This window comes from Scyliorhinus torazame, chromosome 9, assembly GCF_047496885.1.
Source record: "Scyliorhinus torazame isolate Kashiwa2021f chromosome 9, sScyTor2.1, whole genome shotgun sequence".
In the NCBI taxonomy this organism is placed as follows: Eukaryota; Metazoa; Chordata; class Chondrichthyes; order Carcharhiniformes; family Scyliorhinidae; genus Scyliorhinus; species Scyliorhinus torazame.
In genome coordinates this window covers 16,389,881-16,409,254 of record NC_092715.1, presented here as the reverse complement: position 1 = coordinate 16,409,254, position 19,374 = coordinate 16,389,881, and the positions used below count along the sequence as shown (strand labels likewise).

At 47.2% G+C, this 19,374-nt stretch overlaps 1 protein-coding gene across 4 annotated transcripts in view; it reads right to left on the bottom strand.

The window, feature by feature from the left end:
• c9h5orf34 (chromosome 9 C5orf34 homolog) overlaps positions 1-19,374 on the bottom strand; it is an 86,340-nt gene that overhangs the window by 15,123 nt on the left and 51,843 nt on the right. For 2 of the 4 annotated variants that reach the window (XM_072515632.1, XM_072515633.1), the window contains exons 6-9: positions 6,160-6,280; positions 5,610-5,701; positions 4,840-4,906; positions 2,615-2,863 (exon numbers count right to left, since the gene is read on the bottom strand). In XM_072515632.1, the coding sequence (XP_072371733.1) occupies positions 2,615-2,863; positions 4,840-4,906; positions 5,610-5,701; positions 6,160-6,280 (529 nt within the window). The remainder of the gene's footprint in view (positions 1-2,614; positions 2,864-4,839; positions 4,907-5,609; positions 5,702-6,159; positions 6,281-19,374) is intronic. The other 2 variants (XM_072515634.1, XM_072515635.1) reach the window with 2 other exon arrangements.

Here is a 19,374-nt window from a genome sequence, read left to right as displayed (position 1 = left end):
GCCGGGGTTGTCTCTGCTCCCCTTTTTGAACAAAGGGACCACATTTGCTATCCTCCAGTCCTCTGGCACTATTCCTGTAGCCAATGATGACATAAAAATCAAAGCCAAAGGTCCAGCAATCTCTTCCCTGGCCTCCCAGAGAATCCTAGGATAAATCCCATCAGGCCCCAGGGACTTATCTATTTTCAGCCTGTCCAGAATTGCCAACACCTCTTCCCTACGTACCTCAATGCCATCTAGTCTAATAGCCTGGGTCTCAGCATTCTCCTCCACAACATTATCTTTTTCCTGAGTGAATACTGACGAAAAATATTCATTTAGTATCTCGCGTATCTCTTCAGACTCCACACACAACTTCCCATCCCTGTCCTTGACTGGTCCTACTCTTTCCCTAGTCATTCGCTTATTCCTGACATACCTGTAGAAAGCTTTTGGGTTTTCCTTGATCCTACCTGCCAAACACTTCTCATGTCCCCTCCTTGCTCGTCTTAGCTCTCTCTTTAGATCCTTCCTCGCTACCTTGTAACTATCCATCGCCCCAACTGAAACTTCACACCTCATTTTCACATAGGCCTCCTTCTTCCTCTTAACAAGAGATTCCACTTCTTTGGTAAACCACGGGTCCCTCGCTCTATGCCTTCCTCCCTGCCTGACCGGTACGTACTTATCAAGAACACGCAGTAGCTGATCCTTGAACAAGCTCCACTTATCCAGTGTGCCCAACACTTGCAGCCTACTTCTCCAACCTATCCCCCCCCCCCCCCCCCCCCCCCAAGTCATGTCTAAAGGCATCATAATTGCCCTTCCCCCAGCTATAACTCTTGCCCTGCGGTGTATACTTATCCCTATTCTTGCATGAAGCTATTCTTGCATGAAGGGCCCTCGTCCTTGCCCAAAGCCCAGAGGTGCCTAATTCCAGCAGCTAACTGGGGAAGGGAAGCCTTGGATAGCATCAGGACCCCTGGCAATCTTCCCCTTCCCTGGCCTAGGGACAGAGCTCCCTGTTCCTGATGTGCCCCAGTGGAAACTGGCAGTTCAATAGAGACCGCCTTAAAATTCTGGTTCTTTTAAATATTTGAGTGTTTTGAACAAGTATTTGATGGACCATTACAGATATCACATCGATTGCCAAGTGCACCTGCCACAATTTCAGAATGCTCTCAAGTATTTTACAGCCAATGATGTATTTACGCACAGCAAGCTTCCACAATAAGAATGAAAAAAAAACATGCCAGATAGTCTGCTTTGTTAGTGATATGAAATGAAATGAAAATCGCTTATTGTCACAAGTAGGCTTCAAATGAAGTTACTGTGAAAAGCCCCTGGTCGCCACATTCCGGCGCCTGTTCGGGGAGGCTGTTACGGGAATCGAACCGTGCTGCTGGCCTGCCTTGGTCTGCTTTCAAAGCCAGCGATTTAGCCCTGTGCCAAACAGCCCCTATATTGGTCAGGATATTTGGAGGTCACCGAGAAGAGCTCCTTGCTCGCCTTCGAAATAGTGCAGTGGGATCTTTACACGCATATGAGGGGGCGGATAGTACAACATTTCATCTGAAAGGCAGCACCTCTGACAGTGCAGCATTCCCTCAACAATGCACTGAAGTGTCAATCTCGATTCTTTGAGGAAGTGATTTCATCCAAGTTTGTGGCTTCTGGCCACGTACCAGGACTTACCCTCAGCCAGACTAACACTGTGGTGTGGTACGGGAATAAAGCTGTGCTGTCAGAGGTGACACCTTTGGGATGGCTAGTATATGGGGCGGAGAATAATAATAATCTTTACTGTCACAAGTAGGCTTACATTAACACTACAATGAAGTTACTGTGAAAATCCCCTAGTCACCACATTCCGGCGCCTGTTCGTGTCACAAAAGGAGAATTCAGAATGTCCAATTCACCTAACAAGCACGTCTTTTGGGAGTTGTGGGAGGAAACCAGAGCACCCGGAGGAAACCCACGCAGACACGGGGAGAACGTGCAGACTCCACACAGACAGTGACCCAAGCCGGGAATCAAACCTGGGACGCTGTGAAGCAACAGTGCTAGCCACTGGGCTACCGTGAGTCCAAAACAGAACTGGTAGAAGCGAGTTCTCATCTGAATCTATTGAATTGAGTCATTGGAAAGATGGGCAACAGGAATTAGCCCAAGTGAAAAAGAAAGGAAATTAGTACATCATAGAAAGATTACAGCACAGGTTGTGCCCATTTGGCCCATCTTGTCCATGCTAGCCCAAGGAAACCCAGGCACCCTCTGTAGTCTGGAGAGAAAGATAAGGAGTGAACTCACTGGGAGTTGCAGGTATGAAATGGTACAAATAATGACAAACTGATTATTACATTAAAGGTCAATAGAATAAGAGAAGATCAATTCAAAAGCCACAAAGCATTTAGACAGATTGATGATGTGAGGTACTGGATTCAAAGATGTTAGGGGGGAGTGCAGTGAAATTGGATGGAAGAATGAGCTCGATGCGCCAAATGGTCTTTTCTTACCATTGACTGTTTCTTACGACAATCCTACACTTACAAAACATCCTGCATACACACTAACATATAACACGGCAAGTGTCACACAAGTTTAGATGACAACAGCGCTCTTTTCTCTCCCCCACCTCTTGCACTGTTCGGCTGTGCTGAGAAGTTCTACATGTTCCACATTCTCTCCGGCTGACCTGTAATGAGGTCCTCGCCTCTCCTCGGTGCCGAGGTCCAAAGTCCCAGGATGTGTTCAGCCTCATGCCGTCACAGAAACTGATGTGGACCTGCCCGTCAGAATGTGCCGAAAATCTTCCAACGCCCCGAATCATCTTCTCGTCTAGAAGAACCGGGAGCTGGCTGAACACTCCTGGCTGGGACAGCACCTTTACAGAGAACAGAATAATCACAGGGGGCTCACTGGGGAAACCTTGTTTCGTCCTGAAGCCGACCATATCCACAATCAGACCACAAGCATATTGCCAATGAAATTAAATGAATATCGCTTATTGTCACAAGTAGGCTTCAAATGAAGTTACTGTGAAAAGCCCCTAGTCGCCATATTCCAGCGCCTGTTCGGGGAGGCTGTTACGGGAATGGATAGATAACTGATATTTAATAAGTTAATTGAATCAGCAACCTTCACCTGTATGTTTTTTTTAAAAACAAGAGTACAAAAGGCCGTTGTGTTCATCTCAATTGATCGATCCAGAAAGATGCTGAGTCCTCTCTGGATAGCAAAAATATCATTTCCAAAGATCTTACCAGAACTGAGAAATTCCAGCCTTCAGGAAAAATTAAACAATTAAGAGGTTTTTTTCGGTTTGGAAAAGAGAAGACCTAGAGGAGACTTTGGGCAGCACAGTAACACAAGTGATTAGCCCTGTTGCTTCACAGCGCCAGGATCCCAGGTTCGATTCCCTGCTGGGTCACTGTTTGTGCGGAGTCTGCCCGTTCTGCCCGTGTGTGCGTGGGTTTCCTCCGGGTGCTCCGGTTTCCTCCCACAGTCCAAAGACGTGCAGGTTAGGTGGATTGGTCATGCTAAATTGCCCTTAGTAACCAAAAACGGTCAGATGGGGCTATTGGGTTACGGGGATAGGGTGGAAGTGAGGGCTTAAGTGGGTCGGTGCAGACTCGATGGGCCGAATGGCCTCCTTCTGCACTATACTTTCTATGTTCTAACAAATCCAATTGGGAAAGAGAGACACATTTATTTGGTTAGTGGCTAGAATATGGAACTTGCTATCCCAGGAAATGGCGGAGGTAAATTGCTTAGATATTTTCAAAAGGAAGCTCAACGAGGGCATGAGAGTAAAGAGAATGGAAAGATAGGCTGCATGGCTGGGATGAGGGAGATGGAATGGGAAGGGAATCCTGGGGAGTATTAACAGCCGCACAGGTCGCATTGGGTCGAATGGTTGCAAGTGTGCTGTATGTTCTACACAATTTTCCATTGTCTATAATAACTTAGCAAGGGGCTACTGAAGGATGTACCTACAGTACTGTCAAAGAAGGGGAATAATGGAAGGGGAATAAAGAAAATAAAAATAAAATAGTAAGGGAGATTAGGTACCCAGCTTCAATTCCAGCCCCGGGTGAATGTCTGTGCGGAGATTGCATGTTCTTCCTGTATCTGCGTGGATTTCCTCCGGGTGCTCCGGTTTCCTCCCACAGTCCAAAGATGTGCAGGTTAGGTGGGGTTTATGGAGATAGGGAGGGAGAATGGGCCGAGGTAAAGTGCTCTTACGGAGGATTGGCGCAGACTCGATGGGCGGAACAATTTCCTTCTGCATTGAAGGAATTCTATGGTTCAGTGATTGATGGATATTCAAAAGCCAAAAGAAGAGTGGAGATGGAGGGAGGTGACTTCCATTGAAAGTATTTCCTTATTATTTGCATCCAGCATCCGCCATCCAACTTCAGACATCAAATGCCAACATGCTTACTACAGATGCAAAACAGTGTCTACATAGACATATCAGACAGTTATCATCAGCCTGACGTTTACAGTTAACTTATGATTAAAAACATGAATTTACAATTAGTTGTAATTCAATTTGCCACGGGGAATAACAGAGCAGTGTCCATAAAGGCCAAATTAACAATTAACATCTTCCGGTTACAGCAGATCATAAGTATTCAGGACTATGAGACATGGGCTAGAAGCTCCAGTACCAAGTCCACTCAATTTAATACACAGCCAGCCTGGAGTACAGCCCATTATTCTCAACTTCACTGGGAATGCCCAACGATCCCGAAACATCTTCCCCTCAAAGGAAAGGGGCCTCTGGCACAACCTGAAGTCAAACCAACAGGCTGCAGCTTGTGCACACATTCCACGTCCAGCAGTAAAGACTCTCACCGTTTTCCAACAGCACACATTGGGAAGTTTCAGAGATAGCTTGAACTGGTTACCGCACTGCAGGATTCTGCAAAACATTAACTCAGAAGGTTACACACACATAGCCAAGAGCAAATAATTGAAATGCAACCACATACAAGGTGACTAATCCCAATAACCCAAGCGTGAACATGGCCGAATGAGAACAGGCCCTCATTGCAGAATGCAAAATCTCTACCAACCCCAGCCAGTGTTTTTGTACACCATAATAGAAAAAATATTGGGCGGCACGGTGGCTAGCACTGCAGCCTCACGGTGCCGAGGACCCAGGTTCAATCCCGGCTCTGGGTCACTGTCCGTGTGGAGTTTGCACATTCTCCCCGTGTCTGCGTGGGTTTCACCCCCACAACCCAAAGATGTGCAGGGTAGGCGGATTGGCCGTGCTAAATTGTCCCTTAATTGGAACAAAATGAATTGGGTACTTAAATTTTTTTTATTTTTTAAAGCAGATAATCAGCTTTAGTTGGTTGAGGGATAAACACCGTTGATGTCACCGAAGATGCCTCTCAATATTTGAATAATGTTACTGGATCTTTTACATCCACCTGAGGGGGAGACAGGGTCTTAGCTTAACATCTCACCCAAACTGCCCCCCTACCTCCCTACCCAAGCAAAATATTCTCTACAATCACAAACAGCTACATTTCCCAATGACAATTTTGTGCTAAGCACTCACTGATAACAAAACCAACAAACACTGGCACGGATCAAAAGTATTTGGTGTAAAGTACCTGATTGCCTGTGTGACCATGGAACAAATGGAGTATTTGGAGTTGGGTGTGTCAGGGGGCAGGCTGCTCACCATGTACATTCTCTCTTCTCTCTAAATTTAAACAAATACATCAAAGGAAACAGTTTCTCTATAGCAGTGGTCAGTCATATCTCTGCCTGGATATCGAGGTAGTACAGCGGGTTTGTACATGAGCCAAAGTGGCTCGTAAAGGGGAAGAAAGGCATGTATGTCAGACTTAGACTAGTTCTACTGCACATGGGAACGCGGGATGAGGTGGGTTTGTGCGAATATATATCTAAACGCATACGCAACGGTATAATTAGGGGGATGTGGAAGATGGGCTTACAGCTACGTGGCTGAGTATTCAATTGCCACAGTGACTATAATACAGTAAGCACTCAGAAACAGCTAGTGCTGTTACCACACTGTGGAACCTGTGGACACACAGGTCACTGTGTGACCTGTACAACTCGGTACCAAAACAGACTTTGCATTTACACCACCGAGCAGCAAAACTTAAAGCACAAATGAAGCTTTTTAACAGTTACCTGACCACCACTCTGTTCCATCAGATAGTGGATGAAGTAATTGCTGCTGGCACCATAGGGTTTGAGAACAGAACCATCTCCTGGATAAATTTCCACAGAGTTCACAGGTGCAGTGATCGCCCTAAGAAGAAGCAACAGGAAATTAAACCGCCAAACACTCTCAAAAAGCACAGACATGGCAGCTCCACCAGCATCTGAATGGGCCTCACCTATCACTCCTCAACCAACACTCTCTACCCCAGCACTAAATGGAACCACACCTACAATAGTCAAGGATGTTTCCTCTAAGTTGCACCGGTGTGCGACAGCGACCGAGAGCGCACCATGGAATAGACAGGCCAGGTATGGTCAACATCCACTCAAAGATGCACAGATGAAAAAAATCAAGAGTAATGTATCTAAGTTTGGGGACAATACATATTGAGCTGGGAATGTAAGCTGCGAGACGGTCACAGAGGCTGCAATATAGACAGGGTAAGAGCAACAAGGTGGCAGATGGAGCATAATATGCTGAAGTGTAATAATATTTTAAAAGATTTTTTTTAAAATGACATAAACCTTTAAATGTTGGAGTCATGGATGTACTTGCCTAAGAAACAAGTGTTAGCAAGCAAGCAATTAGGAAGGCAAATTGCGACTTCCGGGTGCGGCGATGACCAGCTGAGTCGCACGTTTCGGCAGCTCCCGGTGAAACGGACTTTTGGGCTCTTGATAGGAGCCCCAACGGCAATTTTGACGGCTAAAAACACTGTGCGGTAAACCAGAAGGGAATCCCCCCTGGATACGGATGAAAAGAGGAGAAAGTGGCCGGATTGCAGTGGATCCTTTAGAACAGCGGCAAGGAAGGCAAGCAAAAACCAAGATGGCGTCGGAAGGTGGCAGTTTAACATGGGGCCCTGAACAACAAGAGTTCTTGAAATGCTGTGTGGAAGAGCTCAAAAAGGAAATGAAGAAAGAGCTGTTGGCCCCGATACTACAGGCGATCGAAGGGCTAAAGGAGGAACAAAAGACCCAGGAGCGGGAGCATCGGGTCGTGAAGGCAAAGGCAGCCGAGAATGAGGACGACATACAGGGCCTGGTGGTGAAGACGGAGACGCATGAGGCACATCAGAAACGATGTGTGGAAAGGTTGGAGGCACTGGAGAACAATGCAAGGAGGAACAACCTGAGGATTCTTGGTCTTCCTGAAGGTGCGGAGGGAGCGGACGTCGGGGCATATGTGAGCACGATGCTGCACTCGTTAATGGGAGCGGAGGCCCCGGCGGGTCCGTTGGAGGTGGAGGGAGCATACCGAGTGATGGCGCGAGGACCGAGAGCAGGAGAAATTCCCAGAGCCATAGTGGTGAGATTCCTCCGTTTTAAGGATAGAGAAATGGTCCTTAGATGGGCAAAGAAAACTCGGAGCAGTAAATGGGAGAACGCGGTGATCCGCGTTTATCAAGACTGGAGTGCGGAGGTGGCGAGAAGGAGGGCGAGCTTTAATCGGGCCAAGGCGGTGCTTCATAAAAAGAAGATAAAATTTGGAATGCTGCAACCGGCAAGACTGTGGGTCACATATCGAGGGAGGCACCACTACTTTGAGACGGCGGATGAAGCGTGGACTTTTATTGTGGAAGAAAAACTGGAATGAGCGGGTTATTAAAAAGAACGTTCGAACAAAGTGGTGGGGCGAATGTGGGGGGCAAAGAGGGGTTTTATGTACTAATCCTGCGATGTGGTAACTTTTCTCTCTTCCACAGGTGGTGATGGGGGGAGGAGGGGAGGTGGAGGAGATGGGGCGTTGGCCATTGGGGGCGGGGCCAAGGGAGAAGCGCGGAATTGGTTCCCGCGCTATGATAATCATGGCGGGAATAGAGAAGCAGGAAGGAGGGGGCGTCGCACGGTGCAAGCCGAGGTCACGGGGGAAGCCGAGGTCGGCCAGAGTTTGCTGACTTCTGGGAGCAACATGGGGGGAGTAATTACGCTAGCGGGGGATCTAGCGGGGGGGTGGGAGGGGGGAATTACTGGGTTGCTGCTGCTGGGGAGAGGGGGGAGCTGGTATGGGAGGGGATGAGCGGGGGGGCACCGCCTGGGGGAGATACAGCTGCGTAGGAACCGGGTGAGGAGCTGGAAAAAGGGGATGGCTAATCGACAAGGGGGGGGGGGGGTAGGAAGCCCCCCAACCCGGCTGATCACGTGGAACGTGAGAGGGCTGAACGGGCCGATAAAGAGGGCACGGGTACTCGCACACCTTAAGAAACTTAAGGCAGATGTGGTTATGTTACAGGAAACGCACCTGAAACTGATAGACCAGGTTAGGCTACGCAAAGGATGGGTGGGGCAGGTGTTCCATTCGGGGCTAGATGCAAAAAACAGGGGTGTGGCTATATTAGTGGGGAAGCGGGTAATGTTCGAGGCAAAGACTATAGTGGCGGATAACGGGGGCAGATACGTGATGGTGAGTGGCAAACTACAGGGGGAGACGGTGGTTTTGGTAAACGTATATGCCCCGAACTGGGATGATGCCAATTTTATGAGGCGGATGCTAGGACGCATTCCGGACCTAGAGATGGGAAAGCTGATAATGGGGGGAGATTTTAATACGGTGTTGGAACCAGGGCTGGATAGGTTGAAGTCCAGGACTGGAAGGAGGCCGGCAGCAGCCAAGGTACTTAAAGATTTTATGGAGCAGATGGGAGGTGTAGACCCATGGAGATTTAGCAGACCTAGGAGTAAGGAGTTCTCGTTTTTCTCCTATGTCCATAAAGTCTACTCGCGAATAGACTTTTGTGTGCTGGGAAGGGCGTTGATCCCGAAGGTGAGGGGAACGGAGTATACGGCTATAGCCATTTCGGATCACGTTCCACACTGGGTGGACTTGGAGATAGAGGAGGAAACAGGAGGGCGCCCACCCTGGAGAATGGACATGGGACTAATGGCAGATGAGGGGGTGTGTCTAAGGGTGAGGGGGTGCATTGAAAAGTACTTGGAACTCAATGATAATGGGGAGGTCCAGGTGGGAGTGGTCTGGGAGGCGCTGAAGGCGGTGGTTAGAGGGGAGCTGATATCAATAAGGGCACATAAAGGGAAGCAGGAGAGTAAGGAACGGGAGCGGTTGCTGCAAGAACTTTTGAGAGTGGACAGACAATATGCGGAAGCACCGGAGGAGGGACTGTACAGGGAAAGGCAAAGGCTACATGTAGAATTTGACTTGCTGACTACGGGCACTGCAGAGGCATAATGGAGGAAGGCACAGGGTGTACAGTACGAATATGGGGAGAAGGCGAGCAGGTTGCTGGCACACCAATTGAGGAAAAGGGGAGCAGCGAGGGAAATAGGGGGAGTGAGGGATGAGGAAGGAGAGATGGAGCAGGGAGCGGAGAGAGTGAATGGAGTGTTCAAGACATTTTATAAAAAATTATATGAAGCTCAACCCCCGGATGGGAGGGAGAGAATGATGGGCTTCTTGGATCGGCTGGAATTTCCCAAGGTGGAAGAGCAGGAAAGAGTGGGACTGGGAGCACAGATCGAGGTAGAAGAAGTGGTGAAAGGAATTAGGAGCATGCAGGCGGGAAAGGCCCCGGGACCGGATGGATTCCCAGTCGAATTCTATAGAAAATATGTGGACTTGCTCGCCCCGGTATTGACGAGGACCTTTAATGAGGCAAAGGAAAGGGGACAACTGCCCCCGACTATGTCTGAAGCAACGATATCGCTTCTCTTAAAGAAGGAAAAGGACCCGCTACAATGCGGGTCCTATAGACCTATTTCCCTCCTAAATGTAGATGCCAAGATCCTGGCCAAGGTAATGGCAATGAGAATAGAGGAATGTGAGGGAGAGAATGATGGGCTTCTTGGATCGGCTGGAATTTCCCAAGGTGGAAGAGCAGGAAAGGGTGGGACTGGGTTTGTGAAGGGGAGACAGCTGAACACGAATATACGGAGGCTGTTAGGGGTAATGATGATGGCCCCACCAGAGGGGGAAACGGAGATAGTAGTGGCGATGGATGCCGAGAAAGCATTTGATAGAGTGGAGTGGGATTATTTGTGGGAGGTGTTGAGGAGATTTGGTTTTGGAGAGGGGTACGTTAGATGGGTGCAGTTGTTGTATAGGGCCCCGATGGCGAGCGTGGTCACGAATGGACGGGGATCTGCATATTTTCGGCTCCATAGAGGGACAAGGCAGGGATGCCCTCTGTCCCCATTATTGTTTGCACTGGCGATTGAGCCCCTAGCGATAGCGTTGAGGGGTTCCAAGAAGTGGAGGGGAGTACTTAGAGGAGGAGAAGAACACCGGGTATCTTTGTATGCGGACGATTTGCTACTATACATGGCAGACCCGGCGGAGGGGATGCCAGAAATAATGCGGATACTTGGGGAGTTTGGGGATTTTTCAGGGTATAAATTGAACATGGGGAAAAGTGAGTTGTTTGTGGTGCATCCAGGGGAGCAGAGTAGAGAAATAGAGGACCTACCGTTGAGAAAGGTAACAAGGGACTTTCGTTACCTGGGGATCCAGATAGCCAAGAATTGGGGCACATTGCATAGGTTAAATTTAACGCGGTTGGTGGAACAAATGGAGGAGGATTTCAAGAGATGGGATATGGTATCCCTGTCACTGGCAGGGAGGGTGCAGGCGGTTAAGATGGTGGTCCTCCCGAGATTCCTCTTTGTGTTTCAGTGCCTCCCGGTGGTGATCACGAAGGCTTTTTTTTTTTTTAAAAGGATTGAAAAGAGCATCATGGGTTTTGTGTGGGCCGGGAAGACCCCGAGAGTGAGGAAGGGATTCTTACAGCGTAGCAGGGATAGGGGGGGGCTGGCACTACCGAGCCTAAGTGAGTATTATTGGGCCGCTAATATTTCAATGGTGAGTAAGTGGATGGGAGAGGAGGAGGGAGCGGCGTGGAAGAGATTAGAGAGGGCGTCCTGTAGGGGGACTAGCCTACAGGCTATGGTGACAGCCCCATTGCCGTTCTCACCGAGGAACTACGCCACAAGCCCGGTGGTGGTGGCTACACTGAAGATTTGGGGACAGTGGAGACGGCATAGGGGAAAGACTGGAGCCTTGGGGGGGTCCCCGATAAGAAACAACCATAGGTTTGCCCCAGGGGGAATGGATGGGGGATATGGAATGTGGCAAAGAGCAGGAATAACGCAACTGAAAGATCTGTTTGTGGATGGGAAGTTCGTGAGTCTGGGAGCGCTGACCGAGAAATATGGGTTGCCCCAAGGGAATGCATTCAGGTATATGCAACTGAGGGCTTTTGCGAGGCAACAGGTGAGGGAATTCCCGCAGCTCCCGACACAAGAGGTGCAGGACAGAGCGATCTCAAAGACATGGGTGGGGGATGGTAAAGTGTCAGATATATATAGGGAAATAAGGGACGAGGGGGAGACTAAGGTAGATAAACTAAAAGGGAAATGGGAAGAAGAGCTGGGGGAGGAGATCGAGGAGGGGCTGTGGGCAGATGCCCTAAGCAGGGTAAACTCGTCGTCCTCGTGTGCCAGGCTAAGCCTGATTCAGTTTAAGGTATTACACAGGGCGCATATGACTGGAGCACGGCTCAGTAAATTTATTGGGGTGGAGGATAGGTGTGCGAGGTGCTCGAGAAGCCCAGCGAATCATACCCATATGTTTTGGTCATGCCCGGCACTACAGGGGTTTTGGATGGGGGTGACAAAGGTGCTTTCAAAAGTAGTGGGGGTCCGGGTCGAACCAAGCTGGGGGTTGGCTATATTTGGGGTTGCACAAGAGCCGGGAGTGCAGGAGGCAAGAGAGGCCGATGTTTTGGCCTTTGCGTCCCTAGTAGCCCGGCGCAGGATATTGTTAATGTGGAAAGAAGCCAAGCCCCCGGGGGTGGAGACCTGGATAAATGACATGGCAGGGTTTATAAAGCTAGAGCGGATTAAGTTCGTTCTAAGGGGGTCGGCTCAAGGGTTCACCAGGCGGTGGCAACCGTTCGTCGAATACCTCGCAGAAAGATAGATGGAATGGGAAAAAGAGGGCAGCAGCAGCAGCCCAGGATCGGGGGGGAGGGGGGGGGGAGGAACCAGAAGGACTCTCAGGGTTGTTAATATATACTGTATAATATGTATAGGTCGTTGCGACAGATAATTATATATCGGACAGTTAAATTATATTTTTGGAGAGTATTACTTGTGATAAGGCAGTTGCCAATTAGGGTTAGTTTTCATTTTTGTTATTTATTATTTATTCATTTTTTGTTTATAAAATAGGTCATTGTTATTTGTGTTGTTATAATATTGTGTAAAGGATGCACAATGTACTGTGTTGGTTGGCCAAAAATTTTCAATAAAATATTTATTAAAAAAAAAGGAAGGCAAATTGCTTGCTGCTTTTTTTATTGCAAGAGGATTGGAGTACAAGAAGACATCTTGCGACCGTTTTATAGGCTTTGGTGGGTTCATACCTGGAGTACTGTATGCAGTCTTGGACTCCACATGAGGGAGAACATTTGTGCCTTGTAGGAGGCGCAATGAAGGTTCATTAGATTGGTCCCTTGGGATGGACGGCAGCCATTCAATAAGATCATCTACCTCAATGCCACTCCCGAGCTAACCCCATATCCCTTCGTGTCATTAGTCTCCAGAAATCTATCAATCCCGGTCTTGAACAAGCTCACTGACTCTCAACTGAAACTCAGCTTTTCTGAAAAATGCCTGATGCCTTAGCCTGACCCAGTAACTAGATAATCTCACGAAGCTGAAATTTAATTGACGCCACAGGGAACCCCCAAGTTTAGCTTGGGTGCAAAGCAGAAATCGCACTCAATTTTGCAATGCAAACGAGCAATCCCCTGCCTCCACCCCACTACACAGGTTAACTGGAGCAAACTGGGCTCAGGAACAAAAACAAAGTACAATACAAGTAACAGAAAACACAACATGGCTTTGCTCGCTCATGGGCTTTGTCCCTCAGTTGAGGGAAGAGGATAGGTAGGGATGCGGACAATCGTGCTGCAATCCACAATCCAGTGCTGTAAAGCAGTTGATGTGGTATATATGGATTTCAGTAAAGCGTTTGATAAGGTTCTCCACAGTAGGCTATTGTAGAAAATACAGAGGCATGGGATTCAGGGTGATTTAGCAGTTTGGATCAGAAATTGGCTAGTTGGAAGAAGACAAAGGGTGGTGGTTGATGGGAAATGTTCAGACTGGAGTCCTGTTACTAATGGTGTACCACAAGGATCTGTTTTGGGGCCACTGCTGTTTGTCATTTTTATAAATGACCTGGAGGAGGGCGGAGAAGGACGGGTGAGTAAATTTGCAGATGACACTAAAGTCGGTGGAGTGGTGGACAGTGCGGAAGGGTGTTGCAGGTTACAGAGGGACATAGATAAGCTGCAGAGCTGGGCTGAGAGGTGGCAAATGGAGTTTAATGCAGAAAATTGAGAGGTGATTCATTTTGGAAGGAGTAACAGGAATACAGAGTACTGGGCTAATGGTAAGATTCTTGGCAGTGTGGATGAGCAGAGATCTCGGTGTCCATGTACATAGATCCCTGAAAGTTGCCACCCAGGTTGATAGGGTTGGTAAGAAGGTGTACGGTGTGTTAGCTTTTATTGGTAGAGGGACTGAGTTTCGGAGCCATGAGGTCATGTTGCAGCTGTACAAAACTCTGGTGCGGCCGCATTTGGAGTATTGCGTGAAGTTCTGGTCGCCGCATTATAGGAAGGATGTGGAAGCATTGGAAAGGGTGCAGAGGAGATTTACCAGGATGTTGCCTGGTATGGAGGGAAGATCTTATGAGGAAAGGCTGAGGGACTTGAGGCTGTTTTCATTAGAGAGAAGAAGGTTAAGAGGTGACTTAATAGAGGCATACAAGATGATCAGAGGATTGGATAGGGTGGACAGTGAGAGCCTTTTTCCTCGGATGGTGATGTCTAGCACGAGGGGACATAGCTTTAAATTGAGGGGAGATAGATATAGGACAGATGTCAGAGGTAGGTTCTTTACTCAAGAGAGCAGTAGGGGCGTGGAATGCCCTGCCTGCAACAATAGTGGACTCGCCAACATTAAGGGCATTTAAATGGTCATTGAATAAACATATGGATGATAATGGAATAGTGTAGATGGGCTTTAGAGTGGTTTCACAGGTCGATGCAACATAGAGGGCCGAAGGGCCTGTACTGCGCTGTAATGTTCTGTTCTATTGTTCTATAATCAAACACAGTTAGTACATTCATGGCAGTTGGACATATTGTGGAATTAAGGGAGAACAGTTTTATCCTGGAGCAACAGGCTTTCCAAGATAAACAGGATGGCTTTGAAGTGTTATGAAAGGAAAGCACAGCGTGGCATCTTATATGAAAAATATGCATGGAAGGAAATAACTGACAGCCGTGAGTAAATCAAAGTCTAACTCGAGGAGCTTGTTATGAATATAGGCAGAAGGCGCCATTAACAGTAGAATAGAAAGATGACATTTAATAAAGCCTGTTCTTCAAAGAGACGAAGAACAGTTACATCAAAGTTTTGTTTAAAGGAAGTAGGTTTAGAGCAAGGCTTCCCAAACTGGGGAACCAGAGGCAAGATTCTGGGGTTGTGAGCTCCGCCACAGAGATGGTGCCATGGAGCTCCGACTGAATGTAACCCCTATGAGGCACTTTGAAATCCTCACTTTTTAGAAAATGGTGAGCATGGCCTAAATGACCGATGCTGGAGGTCTGGATTCCTGCTCCAAAAAAAAAACATTGAAACGGGTAAACAACTGCAACTGTTTACATCAATGGATGGCCGATTGGGCCTGCTCCAGCATTCAATACCAACATGGCAGAGCTTTGCTTTCAACTCCATATCCTGCCTGCTCCCCATTTCCCTCAATTCCCCTCGAGACCAGAACTCTGTACTCCAACCCCCTCACAATAAAGGCCAACATGACATTCCCCTTCCTAATTACTTGCTGAATCTGCAAGATAACTTTGTGTTCCTTGTACGAGTGCATCCACATCTCTTTGAACATCAACACATACAAGATTCTCACTTTTTAAAAAATAGTCTGCTTTTTTATTCTTACGACAAAAGTGATTAACTTCACATTCCCCACATTATAATCTATCTGGATCTTGTTGCCCACTTACCTGTTTATAACTCTTTGCAGCCTCTGTGTTCTCCACACAGCTTACCATTCCATCTAGCTTGTGACACCCCACTATTCACTGTCAGCCAACTTGAAAAAGCCCCATTTATGCCCACTCTTAGTCAACCAATCCTCTATCCTTGCTAAAATATTAACCTCAACTCCATGAGCCCTAACTTGTCTCTTAACCTTAGTGGCACCTTATCGAATGCCTTTTGGAAATCCAGGTATGTTACATCGACCAGTTTATCTACCCTACTAGTTACATCCTCAAAAAAACTAATAAATTTGTCACACAGGATTTCGCTTTAGTAAAACCATGCTGACTTTCCCTAATCAAACTAGGCATTTCTAAGTGCATTGTTAAGACTTTCTTAATAATAATTTCTGGCATTTTCTCAACAACTGATGTTCGGCAAACTGGCCTCTGTTTTGTCTCTCCCTCCTTTCTTTTAAAGCAGTGGAACATTTGCCAACTTCCAATCGAGTGGATCCATTGTGGTATAATAGTCGCTGATCCGCAGACTAGACTAAAGGTTGTCTCACTCTTACATGGAACATGTTGTTGAGAACAGTAGAATGAAGGATTGAAAATATTCCCTTTGTTCAGATGAGAGTTCTCGGAACGATTGACTTTTCAGACAAATTTGGCTCCTCCCATTATCATCAATACCCAAAGCATAAGGCATTCTTTTGTCTCTTCTTAGAAGATCTCCCTTGATTTGTTTGTTCAGGACCGAATACAATATCCCTAAAATTATCGACACTCCAGGGGTCCTTTAAACTTAAACAATATTCCAATTGCTATCTATCTATAAACAAGTAAATGGTTCTCAAGATCTGTTTGCCGAACACTTCACCTACAAATCAATGATGATCTCACTTTTGCGACACTTTAATCACAGCTCTAGCAATTGTACAGTCATACCCACAAGTCCCGAAAGATGTGCTGTTAGATAATTTGGACATTATGATTTGTATATAGATTAGGTAAATCAAATCAGCCCCAATACTGTAGAGGAGGAATTCCTGGAGTGTATACGGGGTGGTTTTCTGCACCAAGACATTGACGAACCAACTAGAGAGCAGGTCATCCTAGACTGGGTACTGTGTAATGAGAACGGAATCATGGGCAATCTAATTATGAGACACCCGTTGGAGATGAGCGACCAGAATATGATAGAATCTTTTAAGATGGAGGGCAAAGTCATTGACTCTGAGACTAGGATCCTGAATCTTCATAAAGGAAAGTACGATGATAAGAGGCGTGAGTCAGCTGTGATCGATTGAGGAACGTTACTTAAAGGATGACATCTTATGGTCTTATGGATTTGGATAGGCAATGGCAAACATTCAAGGAACGCATGGGGGAACTGCAACTATTGTTCATTCCTGTCTGGCACAGAAGTAAAATGGGAAAGGTGGCCAACCCATTGCTTATAAGGGAAATTAGAGATAGTATTTGACCCAAGGACGAAGCATACAAATAGGCTCTTGATTAATGAGGGGATCAGGGGTTATGTGGAGAAGGCAGGAGAATGGGGATGAGAAAATATCAGCCATGAATGAATGGCAGAGCAGACTCGATGGCAGAGTGGCCTAATTCTGCTCCTATGTCTTATGGCCAAGAAAAACAACAGGTCTTAGGATTGGGAGCAGTTTAGAATTCAGCAAAGATGGACCAAGGGATTGATTAAGAAGGGGAAAATAAAGTACGAGAGCAAGCTTGCAGGGAACATAAAAAACGACTGTAAAAGTTTCCAAAGGTACGTGAAGAGAAAAAGAACCAAGGGATTGATTAAGAAGGGGAAAATAAAGTACGAGAGCAAGCTTGCAGGGAACATAAAAAACGACTGTAAAAGTTTCCAAAGGTACGTGAAGAGAAAAAGATTGTTGAAGACAAATGTAGGTCCTTTACAGTCAGAAATAGAGGAATGTAGAACACGGTACAAAGAAATGGCTGAACAACTAAATACATGCTTTGGTTCTGTCTTCACAAACGAGGACAGAAAAGAAATACCAGAAATGTTGGGGAAAGCAGGGTTCAGGAACTGAAGGAGATCAACATTTGTAGGGAAATGTTGGGGAAATCGATGGGATTGAAGGCTGATAAATCCCCTGTGCCTGATAATCTACATTCTAGAGTACTTATCAGAGAATCATAGAATTTACAGTGCAGGAGGCCATTCAGCCCATCGGGTCTGCACCAGCCTTTGGAAAGAGCACCCCACTTAAGTCCATCCCTCCACCTTATCCCCGTAACCCGGTAACGCCACCTAATCTTTTGGACACTAAGGGCAATTTATCATGGTCAATCCACCTAACGCGCACAACTTTGGACTGTGGGAGGAAACCGGAGCACCCGGAGGAAACCCACACAGACACGGGGAGAATGTGCAGACTCCACACAGACAGTGACCCAAGCCGGGAATCGAACCTGGGACCCTGGAGCTGTGAAGCAACTGTGCTAACCACTGTGCTACCATGTTGCCCGTAAGGAAGTGGCTGTAGAAATAGTGGATGCATTGGCAGTCATCTTCCAGGATTCTATAGACACTGGAACAGTTCCTGCAGATTGGAGGGTAGCTAATGTAACTCCACTATTTAAAAAGAACGGGAGAGAGAAAGAAAGCTGGGAATTATAGACCAGTCAGCCTGATGTCGGTCGTGGGGAAAATTCTAGAATCTATTATCAAAGAATTTATAGCAGAGGATCGGACAGAGTCAGCATGAATTTACGAAAGGGAAATCATGCTTGACAAATCTACTGGAATTCTTTGAGGAGGTAACGAGTAGAACTGATTTGGGGGGGGGGGGGGGGGGGGAGGTGGAGAGAGAGAGATGAGATACATTTGGACATTCAGAAGGCTTTTGGTAAAGTCCCGCAAAAGAGATTAACAAGTTGAGAGTGGGCAAATGCAGCATAATTTGGATGACTGAGAGGTTATCCACTTTGGTAGCAAAAACGAGAAGGCAAACTATTTTTTTCTTGACATTTTTATTCAAGTTTTGATATTTTAACATTTTAAACACACAACAGAGCAAAGAATAAAAACATCCACACTCCCAATGTCTCCCCCCCCCCCCAAGTAAACTCAACCAAATACCCCACTTTGCCCCCTCCCCAACTTAACAGCTGACAGTAATCAGCTCCTTGAAATGTAGTACAAACAAACAACCCCCCCCCCCCCCCCCCCCCCAAAAGCAAATTTCACCTTTTCCAGATACAAAAACTTTGTTAGATACCCCAACCATACAGAGGCACAGGGTGAAGCAACTGACCTCCACCCCAACAGGACCCACCTGCGAGCGATCAGCGAGACAAAGACTAAAACATCTGCCCCTGCTCCTGACCGGTACGTCTGACAACCTAAATATGGCTCCCCCCGGACAGGGCTCAAAATCCACATGCAAGACCACCGACACGGTCCTGAAGAACGACCGCCAACTTAGGGCAGGACCAGAACGCGCGTGATTGGCCGGGCCCCTCCCACCCCGCTCACCGGTGTCCCCATGTCTTCCTTTACTTCGCCATTTGGAGTATTGTGAGCAGTTCTGGGCCCCGTTTGTAAGGAAACATGCGCTGGCCTTGGATAAGGTCCGGTGGAGGTTCACAAGAATGATCTCTGGAATTAAGAACTTGTCGTATGAGGAACGGTTGAGGACTCTGGGTCTGCACTCGTTGCAGTTTAGAAGGATGAGAGGGGATCTTATTGAAACTTACAGGATACTGCGAGGCCTGGATAGATTGGACGTGGAGAGGGTGTTTCCACTTGTGGGAAAAACTAGAACCAGAGGACACAATCTCAGACTAAAGGGACGATCCTTTAACTCGGTAAGGCAGCCAACATAAGCCCTACGTCATCCCAATTCGGGGCTTAAACGCTAACCAGTACCACCAAGTTCCCCTCCAAGACACCAGTTACCATAATGTTCCTGCCCCCCTGGTCAGCCACCACCTTCTCCACCTAAAACCTCACTCTCTTACCCACCAATATCGCTTGCCCCGCGGGCCCTACTATCAAAGCCAGAGTGGAACACCTGGCTCACCCAGCCCTTCCAAAGCGTCACCTGGTCCTTCATCCTCAGGTGGGTCTCTTGCAGCATCACTATGTCGGCTTCGGTCAAGCTCTTCA